Genomic DNA, 25,946 nt, shown 5'->3' on the forward strand with positions numbered 1-25,946 from the left:
GATTTTATTTGTAGAAGTAATTTGAACTTAAGCATCTTTGTTTTTAAAGGTTATAATTATGTCAGTGTAATGTCATTCAAACGCCGATTCACACTTGGCATCTATTAGGGCTGCAAGTAGAGTCAATTTATTTTATACGGCCGGGTCATTAAATTTATACACAATAAAATCTTATTTAACTAAATTAAAAACTTGAATGTTAAGTGTTGCAGTAAAGCTTACAGGCGACCTTTTATTTGATATCTTTAGTTGTGATGGTCGTATGCTTTATATTTTTCTTTCTAGTACCCAATTACATAACATATTCTGTTATACACACACTAACTAAATTATACACATTTTATAGGCAGCCCTGTTGTCTATTGCTAAGGTATATTTGATAAGATTCAAATATACATTGCAGTTCCGAAATTTTCTTCGCAAAATGTATACTCTTACTCTATTCTAACCATACAGCCAATTGACGAGATTTCATTGGTCGACAGCTTGACTAGTCTATGATGTTTACTTTGGTTTTGTGAAAAATTGCGTTTTTAACGCTAAAACTCTTATCGGAATTTTGGAAATAAAATTAAAGTGGACATAAGTAATTAAGTGTAATAGTGTTATATTATAAATAAATATATATTGATAACAAACCCTAAATAGCTATATTGTGCACAATATAACTGAGTTATTAGCAAATCACGTAAAATATGTAAATTTAAGGTTTGTTTATTCTTACTTCGATTGAAATAGGCTACATGTGTTTCATATTTTATATATGTAAATATTACGTGGATTTAATAACTTATTATTTATATTTATATAATATTTCAAAATTATTTCTGTTTGTTGGTCATAAACTCTTTTTAAAACGCACCTGTTTTATTTTGTTTAGCCTTGTTTTTTATATAGAATCCAAGACTCAAAGCAACAGCCAAATAGCATGACAGACAGCATGACATGACAAAACATTATTTTATTAAGAAGGATTTCCACCAAAGGCAGTTTAAAAAAATAATAATAATAATATGTGAAACTGACAATAATTATCTATGTTCAATCTCTACTTATGACTAAACTTTATTTTACTATCTAATTTCTTTAAAAAACAAATAGTTTTTATATACAGCTTTTATATTAATAAATATGTTTAAATAAAAAAAGAACGAATAACCTGTTCTTTTATGTTTAATTTGAGATGCGAAAATTTGACAAAATTTCTAGATTTTAATATAAAAAATTAAACTTGTTTTGGTGTCATTTGTTAGCTATTGCTGGTTTCATGTATGAAATATAGATTAAGACAAGGAGTTGAGACTTCAATGAGATAAGCAAATAATAATTTATATTTTTTACTATTCCAATATTTTTATAGAATAACGGAGCGCAGCGGACGTCTAACAATTAATATAGAAATTATTAAAGTCGCAAAGGTACATGCGCATGACTACGCATTACGACACCGTATTAGATACTTTATATTTCATACTATACAAGCATAAATATAGCTTGGCGCCAAGTCACAAAGCTAGCTGTCGGTCTGACCCGCCGCATAAGATGTCTCAAATGAATCAATTTAAAAAAGAGGGATTTTATTTCATTACCCTGGCAGCCCGAAAGGCAACTGGCACAAGTTTTTCTGCAAAGTGCAGCGCTGTCAGTTGTCAAGCATGATTAATTTCTAGAAAGAGAAACATAACGTTCGTTCTACGCGCTCTAAATCTGTCCTATTTTATAGTTTGCATGGCAGCCCTAATATTATAAATTTGGAAATAAATCTTAAAAATATTTTTAAAAGACAACCTTTTAAAAAATACAAATGTTAGAATAAAGTAAAGCTACTGGGACCTGCCTTATATATTTACTTTTTAGAAAATGGACATTTATGAATTCTTGAAAAAAATATTATTTTATTTGGCTGCTATTGTAAATTATCTAAATACATATTTTGTTCGCAATTATATGTACAAGAAAGTAAAAACATTATATAAAAATGTTAAATATTATATTAAAAAACCTAATTATTTAAATTATTACTATCAAAGTATCATAATATTATAATTGTTACTCATTAGTGTAAGAATCATTTTTATGCCATAGATAATGTTTAATATTATGTTAGGTATGGACAGTACTAAAGAGTCTAGCCTCTACCTTTTACGCCATTTTTACACTACACCTACCGCAAGAAAAAAAATGACATACGAAGCATTGCATGCGTGACGTGAGTAGTAGACGTGAACGATCGAATGACAGTTTTAAAGATTTAAAAATTTTATTCTAATATTGTTGTTGCAAATATATTTTTACATTTTTATTATAACTAATTATAACAATTTAGTAGCAATAACGACGAAATTAAGTGTTATAAAATAGCATTTCCAAGTGTAACAGTGACAATTCCGTTTGTTTATTGGTTAACATCCGCCATTTTGTACTGTCGTTTGTTTAGTGACTGGCTCTCTTTTCTAGTGATGCTATACATTTCTTCTGCAAACATATATTGTGACTTTGCATGTGGTGTACAATGTTTTTGCTAGAAACGTTGTTTTTAAGGGGTTTAAATTGATCTCGTGCTAGTTGTCAAACTGACGTCGGTTTAACTTTACGTATTGCCGGATGTGTCCTACAATCGGTTAGGGCTATTTAACGTGCCACCTCGAGTGGTGTACGTGTTGCGAGACCTATGCTGCCGAGAATATGAGTGGCAACGGCAATCAGGTGCCGCTGGCGGCGAGTCAGCGCGGCCCCGGATCGTATCCTTTTATTTCTTTGTTTATAATTCTTTTAAAAAATATTTACGTAATAAAAGCCACTTCAGCATCTGGTCGTGCCGCATTTGCGAATAACTGACTGAGTGTTTTGCTATTTTATATGTATTCAGCATTTAAATATTTACGAAGTCACGATTTGTAACCATATTAACGCTACGAACATAGTATTTAAATAACATTATTTTATGTTCTTACTTTTTTGTAAAATATATTTTTTGATGTTATTAGCAAAGCTTCAATATTTCAAAAACTGCACTCATATAGTATAGAGAGTAGTAAATGTTTTATGCATGGTTAGTCAATAATATGTTGTTTGTGTACATCTTTAACAATTAATTTAAACTGCAGTCTTACTCTTTGTCTTTTTATGTAAAATGTCATTTAATTCACCCTGAGTAATTAATGAGTGTATAAACAAAGTAATTTAGTTAATATTGTGAAACATTTCTATTTGCATTTTATTATAAGAAAGAGATTGAGAAGATAGCAATAAATAAATTACTTAAAACTACTCCATTCAACATATATATAAGCTAAAGCGAATGTTGTATTTATAATTGAACATGCGAATATAATATTTTTAATTCTGGATTAATAACTTGGCGTTCAATCAAATGTGAAATTTTTCAATGTTTAAGAAACCATTTGAATATAATATGACTTTCAATATCAAAATCATTATATTTATATTCATGTTTTTTTAGTCATAAATGTCACCTACAAAAATTATATTTTAAAAAGATTAATAAATTACATGTTACTAACAGCTATATCTAATTTGTATTAAAAATTTGATAAATATTATTTCAACGAATAATTGTTGCAACCAAATAAATCCATCATTTGGTTATTGAAACAACATTGTTTATTACAAATAACAAAATTGATAATATATTTAACTCAAAGGTATAATTTAGCAATAACAAAAGTTCTAGGTTGAAAATTATGCTATGCTTTATACATTTCTAAACACAGCAACAAACACATCATCTTTGACATCTTATCTATTTTGGGGCATAAAGGTAAGACTTTTTCTTTAATATATAATGCACTTTTACATTTTTTATTTCATGTAATCATGAAAATAGATTATTAAGTTAATAACTTATTTTAACTCATTGAGGTTAAGTTAGATTAAGTCAATTTGTTCAAAAATAACATGTGTATTGCAACTATTCTGAAATTATATAACTGTTTATAAAATTTCAGTTTAAAAATTCTAAATATAACTTTAGAAATATATATTAGAAACATTGCCATTCGTATATAAAATATTATCATAATTATTTCTTTGAAATTTGATGACAATTATACAGTATAAGATGTAACTTAGCTACTCATTCAATTCTATAACATTATAAATTGTAGCCCATCAATTCTGAACCAACTTAGAGATTTTATTTCACATGTGATAATCCAAACATTTATACTGTAATACATTTTACCAACTTTGGCATAGCTAAAAGTAACAATTTTAAAATGTATATTATTATTTTAATGTGTAGTATTATTAATGTATTAAATGCTAAATATAAAACATAAATACGAAATCATATATGGAATATATTTCGCAAATGTTCAAAACATACTATCTACCTGCCATATTCCATGGCACACAATCGCTCGTTCGATATTCACTAAATACACGCGTCCAAACAGGAAAACGAGTGCATATCATGCGGCAATGTATATAGAAGTCGTACATTTCTTCATTAGTGTTTTTACGATATAGTTGAACAGGGGTGGCCATCGGCTGAAAGAACGCCCCGAAATCGCAACGATAGACTACGACATACGTCTGTCTCTTTCATGCGCTCTCAACCCTCCGCGCATATAACGAAACGAAATGGAATGTTAAGCGTGCTGTACATGAAGTAGTCTATTTTGCAGTTGCTAGTTTATAGTATTAATAAAATTTAGTTTTTCACAAATATATAGCCGTACAGTGTGTATAAATTAGTGATAATCAGTTGTACTTCGTGAAAGTGTCGCGGTGGCAATTATTTTAGCGAGTGCGGGGAGCGATGTACCGCGCCGTTTCCTTATCGATTTTCTCTATGCTGCATTAAATTACTATTTAAATTGTGAATGCGGACTGCAAATCTTTTAACAATATGCCTTATATTCGCGCGTTTCAAAGCCGAAACAAGTATATAGAATAGATTTTTTATATTTGAATAATATTTTTTTTACATTTTTGCGGTGCTTATTGCCGCACGTCGGCGCTGGTTATTTGCCCATTATATTTAAGATGTTAACGTGAAGCAATAAATATTTGTATATTTGTACTACGACGAAATGATAATGTAGAAGTTGCCATATGCCGGTGTTGGTAACTCCTTTATTCTGGGAATGGTTCAACATTTGGCTAATACACTTACTGAAGAATTTATATCATGAAATTAAGATGGTGGCTCTAAGAGGTGGCAATAGTTCTCTAGGCACAGTATCGCACGGATGCGGGATTCATGCAGGGCAGCAAAACGCGCTCGATCTGACACATCGTTTACAAACATCGCTAGGCATGCAGCATAGCGCCTCAACTCAAGCAGTGGGCCACCATGCTAGCCACCTGAATCATGCAAACCATAACAATCACATAAACCACGCTAATCACGCCGGCCCAGGCAGTCAACTAAATATTCCATCACTGAGCAGTATGTCGCTGTTGATGCAGCAGCAAACCCCGGCCACCCTCAAGCACGAGCAGAATACGCGCTACTCTAATTCCAACTGCATGTTGCCTTCGCACCACTACAGACTCTTGGCGCAAACCAGTAAGTCGCTCGCCTGTTAAATCCGTGTTCACTCGTGGTATGCGGACGCTTGTTACAGTTTCTTAACCCCTAAGCATTGTTTTCTATGTACTATTTTAACTGCAGCGATAAGACCTATAGTTATAAGCCATATTACAAGTATGTATTTAGAAATACTATGTTCGTCGCGTTGTGGGTAATGCATCATAAATTACCGATCGCGTACCACCATTGTTTTTCAGTAAATTTTCTTAGCACATTACAGTTATCCTCGGGCGTCAACACCACACAGTGAGTTGAATTTGCATCGTATAGGTGGAGTATATTTTTTTTGTATTTTAATACATTTGTATAATATAATTTTGCTTAATACCTTTAATACAATATAAAACAGATTAAAAACGAGCTCAATACCTTTAGTTCTGTTAGAATAAATAAACACTCTTAAAGCGAAATAAGAATGTCAACTCGAGTTAAACCAGATTCACCTTTTAGTGTCGACTTTTTATAGGGAACCATTGCTTTCTAACTGTTACAATGTTCGCGTCCTGCAATAAAGAGGACACATTTCCTCGTTTAAGAAAGCTTTAACGGTGTCATTAAGATTATATTTGATTTATAACTTTTTTTGTGATAATGTACACACAAAGTAACCCTAAGTTATTGTCTATTGGAAGAGGTGACATACACAAATAGTCTGTATTTATTGTAATGAGGGTATTTGCAAATATTTTTTTTACTACTTTTTTTCTGTCTTTGAATGACACATTAGTTTTGTTTGCAGGACCGGAATGTTACCATCCTTCGGGGGCAGCGAGCGGCGCATACATGTCGGGTGCGACTGGCGGGCAAAGCTCAGCTCAAAGCATGCGCGGTCAGCCAGCTCCTCAGCCTTCAGCGCCGCCGGCGCCTCAACAGGATATATCAAAAACAACTATGGTAACTATTATAAATTTATATTTATACGATGATTTTTATGAAGTATTTTTTTAAATATTTATCTAGAAGTGATGCTAACAAAAATTGAGACTTTCGTCTAAAATACACAAAACTAGCTGGATTAAAGGTCAAATAGATATCGGGATTAATTCGTGAGATTTATCAAGAATTGTTGTTATATTTACGATATTGTGGTGATAAAAGTAAAATTAAGTTCCAACAAGTCTTTGATCTTTTTCTTAAATATCTTAGTGCTACGTTGTTTATTATTTTTATAAATATTAAAGATTTCTGTACAACGATCGCACAAACATATAAGTAATACCTAAAAATTAATTCACCTACCTTCAGATTTTCATTAAGTGTTGTTTTAATACGAGAAATTCATGTTTTGTATTATGGATTTAAAAAGAGAAACATTCAACGTGGACGAAGACGTAGTTTTTATAAGTTTGAAAGTAACACGTAACTCATATAGTTTCTATTGATATAGTTTTAAACCCAAGTACTTATATATTTACATGTTAAAAAATGAGTACCTATGGATTTATGTGGAGGAATGATATTTCTTACAAAAGTTTTGTTACTTTATACAAACTAGTAGTACAAAGCGAGAATAAAGTTTTATCTTTAATGTTTTGTTGTTATATTATGTCTGTCATTGAGGTTCTTCTTGCGAATGTTTTGAAATGTTTCATGTTTCGAAACTGGATGCACTAATGCTTACAAACATAGGTCGAATTATAACTTTTTCTACACGTACCCAAACATACTTTAATAACAGAAGTACTTTTAAGGTGTGATAAATTAAACAAAAATGAAATGAAATTGAAACTTTAATAATAAAAAATATCATATTTCGTTTTCTATTTTATATGGCGTTGGACACATGTGAAGTTATATATTTACGATATTTTATGAAACATAATAAATATTTCATATGACTTTGACAATTTTTTGTTCGTTTTTCAGGCGGGACCAAGTTACGTTTCGCCACAAAACCAGACCCCACCCTCACGGCCGCAGTATCCCAATTTCCAGTACAGAGCTACTCAACACGGGAACAGGCCTTCTTCACACCCTAGGTAAAATTACAATTATTATTATTAATTTCCGTTAAACTTTATTCATCGAAGAGTGATTGACATGTATAGAAATTATTTGGTACGGATGAAAGAAAGACTACGATTTCTATATCAACAAACGGTCTGCAAATAACCGAAAATAATAAACAAATAATATAATAAACTACCATTCATTAGTGATATCATTTCATTTGCATATAGAAATAGAGAGGGTAAAAGAAAAATTACGGTTACTAGAGAATCTCTTAAATAAAGCTTAAATATAATATTGATGTAATAAGAAATACTTTAAAACTTGATAACCTTACCTTGATTATGGATATCAGTTCATTCAAGTGTTCAAATGACTTCATTACAATTACATATTATTTATGCTTATTAGGCTTACAATACAAATGAAGCTATAAATGTTTATACTACAAACCAATGAACTAATAATTAAGGGCTTATTTAAATTTGAAAAACGGAAAAACTGAAATCGAGGTATGATTTTTGCTTATATGAAAGCAAAAAATGAATGAATACATACTATGAATTATGTGTTTCATTTAAGGAAAAAGTAACTGATATTTGAAGGTAGAATTTTCAAATTCGAAACATAAATTCAATTTAATCCTATAGCATGATGACCTAGAAGTGCTTAAAAGAGCATATAAAAAATGCCCTTTTGGCGGATTTATGTTTTGGTTATAGTTAAGGGGTTAAATTTGGGATAAAAGTTTGTATGTATGTTTAAATACTCGGTAATCTGTTTAGTCTTTATTGGTTGACGCGAAATTTCACGCCACAGCTAAAGGATAAAAAACTAAAAAAAAATAATTATAAAATACATATATTTTGTGAGTTACAAAATTAATCAAGAAATGTCGTTCATATAGTGTATTTATGGAAATAAAGTACAGAATTATAAATCTTTATTTTGAATACTTAAAGCAACATGTAAAAATAACTTGTAATAGCTTTGGTCTCAGAAAGTTTAACATAGCATAAAAGTTATTTTTTTTATTTAACAAAATGTGAAACACTGCTTATGATATTTGTTAATAAAGTTTATGACTAAAGATACACAGCTAGATTACTTATTTATACTGCGGCATAAAAATCAGTAAATCGATGTACTAAATGGTTTGATTTGAAAATTTAAATCGCGCCGTGGCGAATGCGGTTGTGGCGTGCACATGTGAAATTTTACAGTTGGTGGATAATGTTTTATAGAGTGAATGTTATACGTGTTTCCTTTTTCCTTTAATCGTTTTAACTGAATTATTAATAATACGGTCTGCCGTAAAATTATATTTAATGAATATATTGATTTTCTTTTGCACTATACACAGACAACAACAACCTTATATGAGCGGCGCGAGTGCATCGGCTGCAGGACCAGTGATGTACCATCCAACACTTATGTTCCCACCTCATATGGGCATCCCACAGACGTACCAACAACCTAGATCGAGCACACCTGGGTAATTAATTAATCATCTATCCAAGGAAATTCGCTTTAGGTGTCTTCTTTTAATGTCGATTATTATCAAGCTGTCCTTAGAATTGGATTGGAATTACAAATTTAAATTGTTTTACTATTAAAATAATATATTCAAAAACTCCGTAATATGTCGTAGGTGTGCTTTCGTTTAAAACAAATCATCAAAATATGTTTGACATGGCTTTCAACTTTGAGGTTACACCAATCAGACCCTAATCTGTCATTAGTTAATTTGTTATTTAGTTTCTGGTAATTTACATTTGTACATTCCAATCTATGTTTAAATTATCTAATTGTTTTATTGATTTTTCATTATCGTTTTTTTATCTAAGTATTTTATATTATATGTATTCATTGATACTCTAACATTGAAAATGGATTGATCATTTTTTTTATTTATATTATATAAAGGGAATTAAACATAATCATATCGATAGTTAGAATTTCGTACAAATAAATAGCCTAATTTCGGTTAGATTTATTTTAGTATCTTCCTTAAAGTAATTGTTAACGTAAATAAGTTAAAATATTAATATTTCTGTGATATAAGATTAAGATTGATTGATTGTGATGGTTTTATTTATAACTAGATCAAAAATTCAATTTGATAAAATCTATATCTTGAATTGTGATATTTTGTAGTTTATGAATATGCTATCATTATAATTTACTTAAGCGATTTCTCGGCAGCTTTCAATAAACGGTGGAACTATAGATAGTGTAATCTTTGATAGTACATACATAATTATATATATACGATACAACTAAATAATTCTTTTTTTTGCGATTATTTGGTATAATTTGTTTAGCTCTGTTCCACTTTAAACAGTATGTTTGAAATAGAAAGGATGATTTATACATCTCTCTCACAAAAAGAACTTTTTTCCCATCTCTATTCCTACAATAAATCTAATACTTTTGCATAAATCTGTGCATCCTATGTTTAATATTTATAAACAAGTCTGCTAGGTTTAGAATAATGTAACCTGTAAAGTATTTCGTTGCCATTAACTGCACAATGTGTTACTGACACGCTTTAAAATTGATTTCTTTTTGCATTTAGATATGGTCACCTGTTATTTCTTTATGATATTATTTTTTACAAACATAATTTCCAGTACTAGAAAATCGTATGTCACAATTTCACGAATTAGTAAAAGCAAGCAGTGTCATCCTCACACAGCACATCCAGTGCACTATTAAACAACCGATATTCGCAAGCGATACACAACAGTTGTTGCTTGAATCTGATGATTAAAATGATTTAAAATTTGATTCTGTATGTATTAGCCTACAAGCTGTTACTTATCTCTTAAATACATGCAACATTTACATGTAATAATTCACATAAAATATTCGGTTTAATTTCAACTAAATAGAAACAGGAATTTATAGTGTGTTTTTTTTTATAATATGTCTCTTTGAAAAGGAAATTTAACTTTGTAGTATTATCTTGTTTTTTTTTCTTTAGCTTATTTTGAAATAGACTTCAGATAAGACAAACTTCTGTTATGACATCTTCCAAACAGTGTCTTTCTGAGGCATGTGTGAAATAAGGTCACATGTTATTTTGGCAGTTTTCCTTTTGGCATACGATTTCTGTATTATTATAACATTATTATTATACTGTTTACTTTAATATATTATTAATTATCTAGATATGCAAAGACATTTTTAAGCTAGCATTAGTAAGTTTATATTTATTTCTTATTCTGCAATCACTCAAGGGATAGTCAATTGGTAACATTTTGTTGTGTCCATTTTTATAATATACAATTTAAATTTTTAAAGCTAATTTCTATATTTAAAAAATCTTTTTGACTTGAAAATAAAAGGTTTTTATTTGTTTTTTACATATCACATTTTCTATTGTTCATTATTATTCACGACAATAACCTTATTTACATGCATACATTTTGGTACTAAAACAGCAAGTCGCAGTATATGGATCACGGGTGATGCAATTTATTCTAATTTAATTTCTATTATAAATATTTTTTTTTTATTATTAAGTATCTAATAATAATAAAATTAGATAAAAATTAAGCAAAAGATTATTTTAATACAATAATGCTAGTAGTTACACAAAATAAAAGCTGCTCAAGCTGATCTCTGTATTTTGGTTCCTATATTCAGACACTAGACAATTTACGATAATTACGTTAGTTGTCTTGTGAATATTCTAGATTAACAATTGTTTGCCTTTAAAAAAATATATTGAAGAAGTGAAGCCCTTTTATGTAATTGTTCAAACTTCTACTTCTACATCACGTTTTTTTTTTTTCAATTTTTATTTAAAATATAATATTCTGTTATTCAGGTTTTACTCATATGTGCCACAGTACATTAGCTACACGACACCTACCGGACCCACTACCCCATGTAAGTAGTCTCTACTGACATATTAACTATGAATATTATATAAAAGCAATAACAATGCTTTTATTTGATTTTGATAATTGATGGAATACAATTATTAAAAAAAAAATGTGTCCAATTGTTTTTGTAACAGTAATATGAAATAGATAAACAAGGTTATTCTGAATTTCATTCAAATTCCAGAAACCTTAATTAGTTTTTTTACAAAAGTCGCAGTAAACACTCAATCTAGGGTTGAAATAACGCTCATCTTTTTAATACATATCACAACATTAATATTTTAATCAAAATATTTGATGGCAATAAAAGTAATTTATATTTGATATGATGTTATATTACCATTTTGTTTAAATAAACCATATAATTTATCATTGGTCACTTACCGTATTCTTTTTAATCCCATATGTATAAAATAGAATGTCTTGAAATTTTGTCAGCCTAAAGATAAGCCTCCTTGTGAGTTATTTTTTTTTGTTCTCGCCACTGCCCTGATGGTTAAAGCATTTACAAATGCGCTCCAAAAAATACATATTTGAACTTAATAAAAAATATTCCTAGTTCTCTTACGGCATTCATGGCTTGTGGTAGTATAAAATACATTTTACTCAGCCTGCATTAAACGGCATGATAAAATTTAAAATTTATTCAATTATCATTTTTGACAGACTACTACCCATCAAATGGACAGCAGTTAGCAGCAGGCAGTGTGGGCGGCGGCGGTGGACGAGCTAATTCAGCTGCGCTGGTTCCGCAGCAACCTAATGCCCCTACGGCCTCGAACTCACTGCCACACTCGCAACCACAACCCCACATACACCCTTCCATACCTGGTTATTATAATTTATTATTCTCTTTAATGTTGTTTAGTGTTCTTAAGTTAACAAAATAGACTACGCGAAATATACTATAGAAAATGTCAATGTTAACGAAAGTGATAGTAAAAAAGACCAAGAAAAGGTTAAAAGCTAAATATCTTAAATGAGAAAATCATTACAATAAACATTCCCTTTCTAATTTTACTAATTATGATTACTATTTATAGTATATGTACTATTACATTAAGCGACAAAATAACTCGAATACAAAATATATAAATATATTTTACACTTTTTAACGTCAAACTTATATACTTTTTTACTTTCAGGTATTCGTCAGGTTCCTCCAAAACGTACTTCCCATAGACTTGCAATTATTAATCCTTTAACTAGTGAGTATAAAATTAGGCATAAAATAAAAGAAGAGTCTTACTTATGCATATTAAATTACGTTAATTAAGCAAACATTGACATAAATTGGTAGTTGTTTAGTAGAAGGTATTGCATATAAACAACCTGAAGACATTGGGTTAAAATAACTAAATATATTTTAGGTCATTTTTCTTACAGTCATTAAAGGACATAACATCAACTCTTTTTATTATTAGGATTTGGAGTATTTTAAATGAATTAATATTCTCTTTCTATCTTTAATATTCTACAATATTAAAGATGCAGTAAAAATAAATGGATGATACATTTTTAATTTCAATTCCAGCGACTGTTACTTTTCTGAATTAAAAACCTTGTTTATGTAATATTTGAAACAATTTAAATAATGTTAATAATTTGTTACAGAGCAAGATATATTCTCAGAAATTCATTCTAATGATAGTCAATATATGAGCGGTGAATCCAGTGAACGACAAACACCACAATTGGTAAGCCATATATTTAAAGCAAAATTACATTTTTGAGTCTAAAATAATATGAAAATCTGTCATAGGTGTCATGGAATTAGGTGCCTCTAGCTCACCTTTTATTTTAATTTATTTTTTATTAAGTTATTATATTTATAGAAAATTGTTCAATTATTTATTACTTAACCTATATAATATTATAACTACATAATCATAACACAGGAGCCACCTCATAGTTTTGCGGAGGAGTTTTCGAGGATGGTGAACGAAGCAGCGAATCAACCTTCGCCATGTGAAAGTGCTAGTAAATCGAACTTTGTTTCTAAGAACGTCGAAGTGCCTGTTACAACGGCAAGCTCTAATCCACCTCATACTAATGCAATAAGTACTATTAATAATAATATAGTAAAGTCTGAAATTTTAAATGTTAACGAAAATAAAAGCTTAGGAAATGAAATCGTAGAATCCAACGAAACGCCGGTAGTTTCAGCTATATCGGACAGTCCTGTTGTAGTGCCTAAAATGCCTATCAATATTAAGCAAATCCAGAAGAATATGGAAATGATTCAACCTTTAGCTGTAGATAATAATAAGAGTTTACCGAGTAATAAGCAACAAAAACAAAACAAAAGCAAACCAGTCGTGCCTCAAGATGAATTAGAAAAGCAATCAGATAGTGTGAGTTCTATAGTTCCTCAAGCGATGATTATGCAAACGGTTGTGACGGCAGTGCCCGTTCCCGTGACTGCGGCGTTGCCTGCGACTGCGCCGGCAACGACGGCCACGTCTACTCTCGTGTCCAGCTCTTCTTCACTCGCTCACTCCATGCCTGCGCCGCAGCCACAGAGAATAAGAGAACCTAGAGAAAGAGTGAGATCAGAAGACAAAGAGAAGCCTCCCCCTCCGAAAATTAAAGATGTGATAGAAAAAGAAATTCCTAAACCGAATGGACCCACTTCAGTCGGTAAGTACAGTTTACGTAAATACAATTATTGAAATTGAATAAATGTACAATGAAATATATTTTTCCATGTAGTGAATCTAGGACAGGATTTGTTAGTACCAATATGTTTCAAAAGATAAATTTTAATTATTTTTAACATAATCATAACATTTTTAATCAAAGAAGGAGATATCCACATAGAAAATGCTTTTAATATTACTAAAACTAATCATTATACTTCTTTTTATTATTCTTGAATAAATCCGAGGTTTCCAGTACATATAAATTGCGATCTTATAAGTAAATCATATAACACATTTAATAGTATTTTAGTAAATTAAATAGACAGATATTTAAGCTTAAATTGAATAGTTCTAATTGTATGGAAAATTACCACTATCTAATTTTGATAAAACTTGGTGTGGAATGAACATGAACTCTAGGTAAAAAAGAATGAGAAGACAAATCAAAGAAAGACATTGAATTTTTTTCTTAGTGAAATACTAATTAAAAATATTTAAATTAATCTGCCTTGAATAGTGGCGATTTAGTGTTTGGTAGTCATGCTGTGATGCATATAAGATATTTAATTTGATAATTAAAAGATATATTTTAAAATCAATTGTATCGTCCTCCAAATAATTTTAGTCAACCCAATGATTTTAAGACAAATGTTAGTGACTTGTTAATTTTTGAAGCTCTGCTGATTATTTTCATTTTAACTTTTTTAGTACAAAAACGTAAATTTTACAATTACTTAGGCAATAACAAGGTCGGCTGTGTTGCTATTTCGCTGGCTTAGTTTATTTTATTAATTTTTGTATGGATTATTCGTATTCGATACAAAAATTAAACATGACTAAGTATAACCTTTATGGTATAATGCATAAAATACTAGACAACACTCGTAGATTAACTACATTGCACAAAATTAATGTCACAATGTACACAGAACATTCAACTATAACTCCTACTATTAATTTTAGTTAAAAAGGTACAAAATACCACACATAAAATCATAGTTTTCATTAAAACCAAAAAATACCATATTTTAATCATAATTAACATTAATTAATTTTATATTTAGCATACATTTTCGTACTTGCAACTTTGATTTTCACGTATGGTCACACCTAAGCATAGACAATCATATTTCAAATTAACAAAGTTTACGTAAAATGTTATGTAATGTAAATAAAAAAAATATATAACTTCAATAAATGCAGTGGTAAATATTACTTTAGAACAAAAACAGCCTTTTGATTAAATTTCATTATTTTTTTAAACTGTCGTGCGTAAATGTGTTTTGCAGACTTATTAAATGTTTAATTTATTATTAATGTCAGCAGTATTAAAAAAATATTTATTTTTCATATTTTAAAAGCATGCGTATAGTAATTGCATTCGTATTAGTAATTAGTAGATTCGTAATGCGATGAATAGAAAAATAAAGTTCGTTATATTCATTATAATCATGCAATACTTGAAAAAAATCGTTAAGATACTAAAAAAAAAAATGAACCGCGATCGATTTTGTACCTGCGCACAACACTAGTTGCTCTAGGTCGCCTGTCCGCATGGAACGATCCAACATGGCGGCTTTTACTTCACAGTCACTTTGAGCATGGCTGCGTTTTAAATATTTTTAACTTTATTACTCTCAACCTTTTTTACAATTTAATGAATTCAATTTAACATTTTATTAATATTTTTTTTTATCTAAGTTACAAAATAAGAAAAGTGAATAAAGTGAAACGAGTGCTAAATTCATTTTAGATCCTTGAGTGACCTTTTAAATCGACTTTCTTTTACCATATTGTTGCGTTAACACATGAAACTGGGTCTTCGAGAGTTTTTTTTCAGAATAAACGGATTTGCAAACTGTGATATAATCAAGATATCTGTGCCACAATTTATTTAGTCTAATATTCTCAGGTACTGTGCAAGATAGAACTCCCACGTGGAAATACCTCACGTCTCTATTTATAGACTTCGAACTTGGTTCACAAAAGTGATAGGCGACATTAAAAATCAACGGAAAGTGGTCATGTGTCTTAGTGGTTTTAGCAAAATTTTGATTTAATTAGTACTTGTACAGTGGTATTCATTTATCTGCGATATTGCATACGACATTTCGGTATGTGATTCGAATTCTGCCATTTTGCAGTATAAAGTCAATTTGCACTTTGTGATATATGAAACAACTTAAAATCTGTTATCTAACCATTTATCTAGACGTTTAATTCGATTTGTACATTATTGACCTCTATTACTGCCGACATTTCCTTCTTAGAGATATGCAAATAGCTTTCGCATGACTTGGAGTATGCATACATATACATATCCATAGTTATACCTCTGGCAGTCTGATCTCTTATGCATCTAGAACAGTGTAGTACATATAACACATATGTTAGGGTTAAAATAAATAATAAAGTGGATCTACCTTAAGCATATCATTATTATCCAGCATTTAAAAGTGAAAGTATTATTAAAAATACCATTTTGACGTGATTAAGTTGTGCCATGTGGCTGTTATAATATTTGTTGCTTGAATAATGCTGATAATTATGTTTGAAAATAACATTGTTGTCACTAGGACATTAAATTTTGCATAAATGTTCATTCATGTTATTTAAATTCATTCAGTACTTGATGTGTATTTCTTATTCCATATTGTGTTGCAAAATGGTGGCCCTGACACAATAGATTGAATAGAATTTAACATTTTATTGTTTTATCTTAACTTTTGCAAAATTTATTTTACTTTTCATTTATTAGATAGTAAGTAATACATGTTCATGAATATATTTTCAGAGATTAGTTCAGTTGATAGTTTACTGGACGCTATCAATCCTTCAACTAGTCAAGTAACTCAAAATCTTGTAAAAGAAACTACAAAAGCAGCAAAACCATTATCAGTAACAAATGAGACTGAATTATCTAACATAGACAACAATCCTGAGGTTGTGATAAACAGAGAACCAACATTCCCTGTCAAAACTTCACCCACTGCCACAGAACTTTTATCAGCTAGTATTGAAAAAGTTGCAAAGGAGCAACCATTACCTCAAGAAACTCCAGTTAAAAAAGAAGAATCAATTGCAATCCAAGCTCAGGTTAAACTAACTCAAAGCATAGCAAGTGTTGCACGCAATCATCCTGAATCTAAAATGAAAGATATTAATCTCAACAATAATACAACAGGTTTGTGATTAGTAATCCAACTCCAAATTATATTTTCATTTTAAAAAAATAATTAATTGATATTTCTCTTATATTTTTGCATAAAATGTATGTATTTAGCCATAATTTTAGATCCAGATACGGCAAATGGAAACCCGAGTGAAGTGAATAAGGTTGAGACAGTGAAAGATGAAGGTAACAAAAATGAAAAAGCAATAAAAAATACAAAAAATAATAATAAGAAATCTAATAAAATGGCGAGTAATGAAGTTAATATAAATAAAACTGAATCATATGAAAATGGTAAAGATGAGACTGATAAAGTAAGTACAGAGCAGGAGAAATTGTCTAAAGAAGATGAAGAAGAAGAAGAAAATTCTGCTGAAGAAGAGAAGCCTACGCCTGCACCAGTATCATCAGAACCTACTGTGTTTGTACCTAAATATAAGTACTCTGAAGGTGTGTATATTACTTTTTTTATGGTGATTCATTTATATACATTAAGAACTCTGTATTTAGGTATTATTTATCATAGGCAAAACAGTTTTTTATTATTTATTTTATGTTGTAACCCTTTTCATTTTTAAAACTAGATCAATGGTCGCCACTGAACAAGTCTGGCAAAAAGTACTATGATATTGGATTGCTGATGCAGATAAAAGATGATCCTCTCTCAAAGAACAAACCAAATGTCCCATTATTGGAGTCTTTGAATGTTATGCGGGTATGAGAATAGCAAAATTCTAGAATCAAGATAATTTATCTTAATGCAAATTGTAAATAATATTTTAACATATAAATTTATTATTTCAAGTCACCTATTCAAGAAACAGTGACATTCAATCCTATTTCGAGACCTATGAATGATGCACTTTTCCCCAATTTCTTGAAAAATGCTGGTGTTGGATCGAGAAGTAATGCACCCAGGGAACCTAAGAAAGATGGCAGAATTATGCCACAAAGCGGTATGTCTTATTATTTGCTATTGTTAGTGTAAATATGAACTAAAAATAATTTAAAGTTTTAGGTTACAATTATCAATCAAATAAATGAATTACATTTTTTAATAAAGCATTTCAAGCAGGTAAAGGTAGTGTGAAACTAACACCATCTTCAAGTGGTAGCAGCTCTCATAAACCAGTTATCCATGTATCACTATCATTGAGGGAAGAAGTAAAACTTAACCAGACCAAGGATGCCTGGAGACCCACTAGATTTAAGAAGGATAATCTTACTGAGGAGGAATTTAAGACTCAGGTAGTTGACTGGGATTTTTAAATCACTTGAATGTTGAATGTATAGTGATGCTTGATACATGTTATATATAATACTGTTTTTTTTTAGGACCTGTACAAGAAGTTCCGAGGTATACTAAACAAGCTGACTCCTCAGAAATTTGATACATTGCTTGATAAAGTTAAAACATTGGAGATCAACACACAGGCTCGGCTAGAGGGTGTGATTGACTTAGTTTTTGAAAAAGCTATTGATGAGCCTAATTTCTCAGAAGCCTATGCTGCCATGTGCAGTAAACTGTCTATGCTGAAGGTATTAAAGTTTTACATTGTTTTATTTTATTTTCTATAATAAAATACAATTTCTATAATTTATTACTTACAGGTGCCAGCTGATAATGCTCCCGACCAATGCGTCAATTTCCGGGCTTTAATTATAAGCAAATGTCAGAATCAATTTATTACTAACAAGGTGGATGAGAATATTTTGAAATTAGAAAAGGACCTTGCTGAGTGTACTGATTCTGTGAGTCCTGTTGATAGCTTTCTGATAATTCACTTTATTATATTTACAGCAAAGACAAAAAATAATAATTTATTTTCATCTTTAGGCTAAGAAAAAAGAGCTTCATCTGCTACTTGAAGAAGAAAATAGGCGTGTCAGAATGAGATCTGTAGGAAATGTCAGATTCATAGGTAATTTACTTCAAGTTCAATATATTATACTTGTGAATTATTTAGAACCTTTAGTATGTATATCTGTTTACTGTCAGTATGCTATGCGATTTAATTTTCTTTTGCTCTTTTTGTAACAGAGTTGCACTGTAACTATGGAATTATCAATATAATTTCCCTTGCGATTATTTAAATAAAAAATCTTGTCTTAATCCTAGCAAGACTAAGAATAAATTATTGTTTATTTTAAATTAACAAAAAATAAACAATACCGAATTTTTTTTTGTGAAATTTAAATGTTAAAGTTTATTGCGAATTTCATTTATACTTATGCACCATACACAGCAGTAGGCCACACTGTGTGTCACACTCGGCGGGTCAACTAACCAAAATCACGCGAACGTATAACAAAATCCAAATGAACTTTTACAGTTATGCTTGTAATATCTTTGATAGAAATTGACTGCATATTTATTATACTAGATATTTCTGCAACAACTGGGTATTAAACATATTAACTGCTCCCATGTAACTATATATATTAAACTATATGGAGCAATATTCGCACAGTTTTTTTTAAATGTGTTATTAATTTTAGTCATCATTTCCTGCTGCAGCTTATATGCCTGACTTCTATAAATGGCGAATTATGTTTTCTGTAAATGATTTTTGACCATTGAGAAAAATAAATTTAGTTTGTCTGTAATCATCTGTATAAATGATGATATTTACTTAATGGTATCAATAAATTATTTCATTTATGTTTTTGTGACTATTTAAATAAGATATTATCTGATGCATTGGTCTTTATAACAAATTATTATTACATTATTTACAAATCAACCACAATAGCTATTTTGTTTTAATTGGCATAATTTTGTCAAAACAATAATAAAATATTCTTCTGCTTATTGCGAAATTACTTCTATTAGCTAAATTAAATTTGTATTAAACATATATTACAAAATAAATTAAGAATAAATGCTATCACCAACATGAGGATAAAAGCTTCTGTTATTGTCCTGCTATAGTTTATAAGTGTTTATCCTGGTTTGAGGTGTATTTTCGGTTATAATAAAAAATAATATTTCAGGTGAGCTCTACAAGCTGAAGATGCTGACAGCAAAGATTATGGTTTACTGTATGACATACCTAATTGAGAAGCTTGAAGAAGAGAAATTGGAGTGTCTTTGTAAACTGCTTACAACTATTGGTGAACAAGTAGAAAGCGAAGTCAAAGAGCAACTGGAAAGTGTCTTCAAGAAAATGCAGGACATTGTTGAGCGTAAATCAAACAAGATTAGTAGCAGAGTACGCTTTATGCTGCAAGATGTCATTGAGCTAAGAAGACGTAAGTGGGTTGCTAAAAATGTGGTCGACTCACAACCTAAGATGATGGATCAAATTCAAAAGGAAGCAGAACAACATCAAAGGCATATTGAGGTAAAAGGCAGTGTAATTTGTAAATGATTTTTAATATAAATTGTATTGTGTATTTTAATTACAAATAAATTTATTAGCTTATGAATGCACCTTCAATGGGCGGCGGTGGTTTTCGGCGAGAGGATGGAGGTCGTGGTAAGCGAGGTGGAGATAGACGCCAGGGCTCCAACTCATTTATGGATAACCAATGGAAGCCAACACGACCTACCAATTACACTGTAGATACCTCTAAACTTAAGACTGTAGCACAAAAGGTAAAATTTAATACTTAAACAATACTATTAAGTTATTTATGTTCATCGTATTTCAGTAACATATTAGTTGTTATGTAGTTTTTACTTCTAATCACATATATCTTAAAACATATTTCAGAATCTTAGCAATATTAAATTGGCTCCTCAAAATTCTGGCTGGAATCATGGTTCAGGAACAAAGACTCCTGCTCAAATTAATAGTAATTTGATGATAAGTCTAACGAAAAATATGTATAGTGTTCTTGAAAATGTACAGGCAGATCCCACTTCACTTAGAAGTAAGTAATAATAAATTATTATATACTAATATAAAAAAGGACAAATGAGTAAGAAATAAAGTTCTTTCTATATTTCAGTCTAATAAAAATTAAAAAGTGTATTTTTATTTAAAACATTGAATACTTATTCATTTAAAATTCTATAGAAACATATTTTATTATTTTCGATTTTTTAGCAAACAAGGACTTATCTTCAAGCTACCATCATTCGAAATCTATTGAAAGGTCGACATTCAATTCCAGAGGTGACTTTAGTAAGTGCATATTAATTATTGTTTCATAATAAAATAATAACTATTTAACCAAAATTGTCTGTGTTGAGCATTTCACATTAAAAAAACGCTCAATCACTCACTCAGAACTGCTGTGATAAAAACAAACGGAAAATCAACAGGATAATTTTAATGCATTATATTAACTTTAAAATTGAAGAAAACTATTTATGTATGGTATATATTATGTTATCTAGATGTTAATTATAATAGAAACAAATAATGTATTTTTAAATGAATAAGTAATATGGAGAGATGAATGCTTTTTAAAAATTTATAAATATCTTAGCTTTAAATACTTTTCTAATTGTACAGATAGTGGCAGTGGTAGCCGTTCGGGCTCAGTTGGCGTTACTCGTTCCAACTCAAGCAGTAGAAGTGCTACTACTGCGCCGGCGCCGGCGCCTGTTCCTGAAACTGCACCTGCTGCACCTGCACCACAAGAGCCATTGCCTGATGCTAAAAAGAAATTTGTCAAAATACTCATCATGGATAAGCTGGTCAATCCCAATGATGATGAATTTATCACTGAAATCAAACAGACTTTCCCGCCACAATATCATGCTGCTGTAGTCACTGAAATCCTAAACATTGCCTTGGAAAGGTAAATTTCACAGTTATCATAGTTTTTTATGTTCATAGGCTAATTTTTTTTCAGTCACATCATACTTATATTTTTATATATTGTTTAAATTTACAGGGCAGCAAAGGATGTATATTCGATTGCAAAAAGTCTGTTCCATCTTGTATCAACTGGAACAATATCTTCCGAGAATTTCCTAGCAGGTATTAACGAAATTCTAGAATTCGCACCTGACTTATACATCGATATCCCTATGTTGTATGAATATTTAGGAAAGTTTATCGCGCCGAATATTGAAAAGAGGGTAAGTGATATGATTTTGAACCTTAATGATAAATTCAAACAATAATTCCAAATGTCTAATATATATATTTTTTTCTTTGTAGCATATCACATTTGTACAGGTATTTAGATTATGTGAAAATATTATTATGTCGAATCAAGGCCATATGTTCTTAAAAACTGTAATTAGAGACTTAAAAGAGAGCATGGGACCTTCTTTTGTCAAAACGAAGTGGCAGGAGTCTGGATTAGAATTAAAGCAATGGATGCCTGAAGAACAGGTGAGCCTTATTGATAAATTTAAAATAATTTATCTTCAACTGTTTTTAAAATTAATAATGGATTAGTGTGAATCCCAATTCATAAAATTGAAAAAACATCTTTGACATCATGATAAACAACATGAGGAATGTTTAAGGTTCCAAAATGGATTGAAGATAACAAATTTGAATTTATGGAAGGCGGTAAACCTAGTGAGGAAACAAAGAAAATCCTAACACCGAGTGAAACTCTAAGCAAATTATTACAGCTTATGAACACCGATGAACATTGCGACTGCATACGAGGATGGGTACAGGTAATGGATTTTTAAAACAAAATCTACACAATGTCTTACTCAGTAAATATAAACATAATACAAGATTTGATGTAAAGTAGTGTATCTATTGTGGTAATGTTCTAAAAGGGATACCAAATTGAGTTAATACATGGCCTATGTATTAGCACATAATAATATAAGTATTATCAGCACTATCGAGTAAAGAGTCAGTTTTAATATATTTCGTAAAATTGTAATAACATACACATTCCTTTTCTCATTCAATGTAACAAGCTGAAAATTTGTTTATGTTAAATGAAGGCTAAATTACACATTCACGAGAGGTATGAGGTAAGATATCAAACATAAAAATATAGTTCAATAAGATCATTCTAGCAGGAAAAAAATATTCTAAATTAATTGCTATATGTAAATATCATGTACTGTATCATTTATGTGAAATTGGCTCCATTCTTTATATTTTTAATTTGTGTATTATTAGGATAACCTGGGCGATGCGTCTAACGAAAATTGGTTTATGCGCGCACTGACGCAAGCAGTCTGTGAGTATGCGTTGTACGGCACAGAAGGACGCGACGTGCCGCACTTTAGCCATGAACGCATGAACAAATATGCTTCACTCATTAGTGAATTTGGCGATTCGCGTGAACAGAGGGAGGCTAGTTGCCTCTTCGGTATTCAGCAGCTAATACATAGGCTGGAACACCCGCAAGGTAGGCCTTTTTCCCTCGTCTCTCAAGTTATATGTAAATATATTTCATATAATATCCTACTTAATAATGTTGTTTATGTTTCAGGGTTAACATTAGAAATATTCCAATATTTGCATGAACAATACATTATATCCGTGGAAGGCTTTATTGCATGGGAAGTGTCTGAAAAGGAGCCTGAAGGCAAAGGTATAAGATAACAGTATATATGTAAATGTGATATATCAATAAATAAAAAGTATAAACTCAGACATTTTTTTATATATACATATTAAATATTGTTAGAAAGCTAATTTAAAGTTTTTTGTAATTTGTCCAGCGGTGATGTTGAAAGCGCTGACCTCGTTCTTCACGAACATCAAGGAGGCGGACAACGAGGAGTCTTGCGGGGAGGACTGACGCGCAGCGGACGCCGCGCGCGCCGTACACGCTGCTGCTGTGGCGCGCGCTGCTGTCGTCACCGCCGCCGCCCGCTCCGACCACAGATCCTCCGTCTTCTATATTTTTATATTCTAGACTACCGCGCGCCCTTACCACTCATAGATTTTATTATATTTTAATGCTTAAATTAACAGAAGCTAGAAAAAGTTGTATAATATTTGTTATGCTATAGTTATTTATCGAGGTCCTAAATTTTAATCGCTTCGATGTAATGCGTTTATCGATTGGTATGTTAAAATATTTGATTGAATTGAAACGTTATTTGTTTACGATTATGATTGATGTTTACAAATGAAGAGGTAACGTGGTCGAACAATATCTTGATTCGGGAATTATGGGAAATTTTTGGGTCTATTTATAAAGTATAAATAATGTAAAATTGAAAATAACATAGCTTCTTCAAATAGGAATGGATACGATATTTAGGGATGTGGCGATGTACCGTAGAATACATACGGTAACTACTTCTAATCCCTTAATATTTTAAGAGCATAATACTTCAATGTGAAGGAGCCGCTGCGTGTGCCCATTTCTATTTGATATTTGATCAACATCTCCTCACTGGTTCAAGATATTGAGCGTAGGACGAAAGCGTTAGCTGTCGCCAGACCAGTACTTCCCCTCCCATTGCTCGAGTCCGCTAGCAGTTTGTCAATAAAATGTTTCATCTATATGCAAATAGGTTGGTACAAATATATATTCGCTATAACGTTTTTATACATGCGACTGTAAAGTAATTGATAGTGTTGTATTTACATGAAGTTCTTAAGTATGATGTCTTATGGGCAGGAGCTGTACATTTGTGCTCATTATCTTTTATAAAAATCGTCGCACTGCGCAACAGATTACACGTAATATTGTACTAAAAACTAAATATTTAAGTTGTAATTTATTTTGATATATAGATAAAAAATTATGAATTTATTGTTAAAATTTAAACGACGATCACAGGAACCCGGCTTGGCCGGTGTACCAAGTTCATTAGAAACACACTCACAATAAGGTAATAAATATAACAGCAATCCACGCCGATATATTAGATATACATATAAAGATTGCGATAGATAAATTTATATACATATTATATTAAATTAGGACTATTTACGGGGCTGACATGGCGCGCCGCTTGACGCGACCTTCGCGTCGGCGCGTAGCTAACTAGCAATGATAGGCTAGCAAGCGATACTGCGCGGACAAACATGAGTTCAATGAGAGATGTTGACAGATTATATTATATTTAACGTATTGTATATCACTGTCGTTTTCATTTATATAGACATAGACAGCTAATTTTTGAACTGATAAAGTAACATAAAGGTAAAAAAAATAGATTTGCGTATAGTTACATATAATTTTAATAATTGCGAAATTCGGATATTTCTTAGCTATTAAAATTTAAAAGAAAAGCCGACTGCTATCGAAAATCCAAATACCTTCCGCCGTACTGAATAATGTATAAGTAGATTTCTCGACAATAAGACAATCACATACTCGAGTCGATAAAATGCTAGACTGATATAACACCGTAGTTATAAAAACGAATAACACCAACGCAGCTCACCCAAAACTTGTTCTTCCAGTTAACAATATTCAGAAACCGTTTCCATTGCAGTTATGTTCGTTATCGATCGTTAGTATTTTTATCAGCTAGACTAGACGCAGCATGAAGTCTAATTTTCTTTTATAAATGATATTTTTTTGCTTTGTTAAGATTAATTATTTGTTATCACAGAGAATTCAGATTGCACTCGACTAGTATCGTAGATCATTTTCTTATTCATTATTTTTATTTTAATGTTTTCTTTAATATAACTTTATTGGTAATGTCTCAGTTAGCTGCTAACCATTGTCTCAAATCTGTGGTGATCCGGCGAGTCGTGCCCGCACCTTCCGCTGCTGAGTTTATTTTAATTATTATAGCTATCCTTATCAGTTACTATGTATGTTATGTAAATAAACTTTATATGAAGAAATATAATCTTTATTCATTACATTCCTGTTCTTAT

At 30.6% G+C, this 25,946-nt stretch overlaps 1 protein-coding gene across 10 annotated transcripts; it reads left to right on the top strand.

Annotated features, from left to right (window-relative positions):
• Window positions 1–2,202: 2,202 nt before the first annotated feature.
• Window positions 2,203–25,921, top strand: LOC125075973 (eukaryotic translation initiation factor 4 gamma 3-like). 10 transcript variants are annotated; one of them, XM_047687874.1, is made up of 31 exons: window positions 2,205–2,741; window positions 5,781–5,830; window positions 6,300–6,454; window positions 7,427–7,539; window positions 8,874–9,005; window positions 10,957–10,980; window positions 11,346–11,407; window positions 12,070–12,234; window positions 12,549–12,611; window positions 13,018–13,100; window positions 13,302–13,383; window positions 13,810–14,043; window positions 16,840–17,229; window positions 17,329–17,667; window positions 17,802–17,932; window positions 18,023–18,173; window positions 18,281–18,465; window positions 18,553–18,756; window positions 18,829–18,969; window positions 19,055–19,139; window positions 20,212–20,561; window positions 20,639–20,815; window positions 20,934–21,093; window positions 21,270–21,347; window positions 21,681–21,969; window positions 22,066–22,252; window positions 22,335–22,511; window positions 22,649–22,807; window positions 23,271–23,502; window positions 23,587–23,688; window positions 23,819–25,918. In XM_047687874.1, exons 1-31 carry the CDS (start codon window positions 2,686–2,688, stop codon window positions 23,896–23,898), a joined length of 4,836 nt encoding a protein of 1,611 aa, XP_047543830.1. In that variant the 5' UTR covers window positions 2,205–2,685; the 3' UTR covers window positions 23,899–25,918. The 10 variants fall into 10 exon arrangements, with proteins under 10 accessions (XP_047543829.1, XP_047543821.1, XP_047543822.1 ...); XM_047687865.1 differs by having other exon boundaries at window positions 2,204–2,741; window positions 13,302–14,043; window positions 23,819–25,920; XM_047687866.1 differs by having other exon boundaries at window positions 2,204–2,741; window positions 13,302–14,043; window positions 18,290–18,465; window positions 23,819–25,920.
• The last annotated feature ends 25 nt before the right edge of the window (window positions 25,922–25,946 follow it).

Source organism: Vanessa atalanta, chromosome Z (genome assembly GCF_905147765.1).
Source record: "Vanessa atalanta chromosome Z, ilVanAtal1.2, whole genome shotgun sequence".
NCBI lineage: Eukaryota > Metazoa > Arthropoda > Insecta > Lepidoptera > Nymphalidae > Vanessa > Vanessa atalanta.

Coding starts and splice junctions, on each gene's coding strand:
- LOC125075973 (XM_047687875.1), top strand. CDS start 5,080: ATGCCGGTGTTGGTAACTCCTTTATTCTGGGAATGGTTCAACATTTGG. Junction 5,537..6,287: donor CAGACTCTTGGCGCAAACCA/GTAAGTCGCTCG, acceptor ATGACACATTAG/TTTTGTTTGCAGGACCGGAA. Junction 22,808..23,270: donor GCATACGAGGATGGGTACAG/GTAATGGATTTT, acceptor GTGTATTATTAG/GATAACCTGGGCGATGCGTC.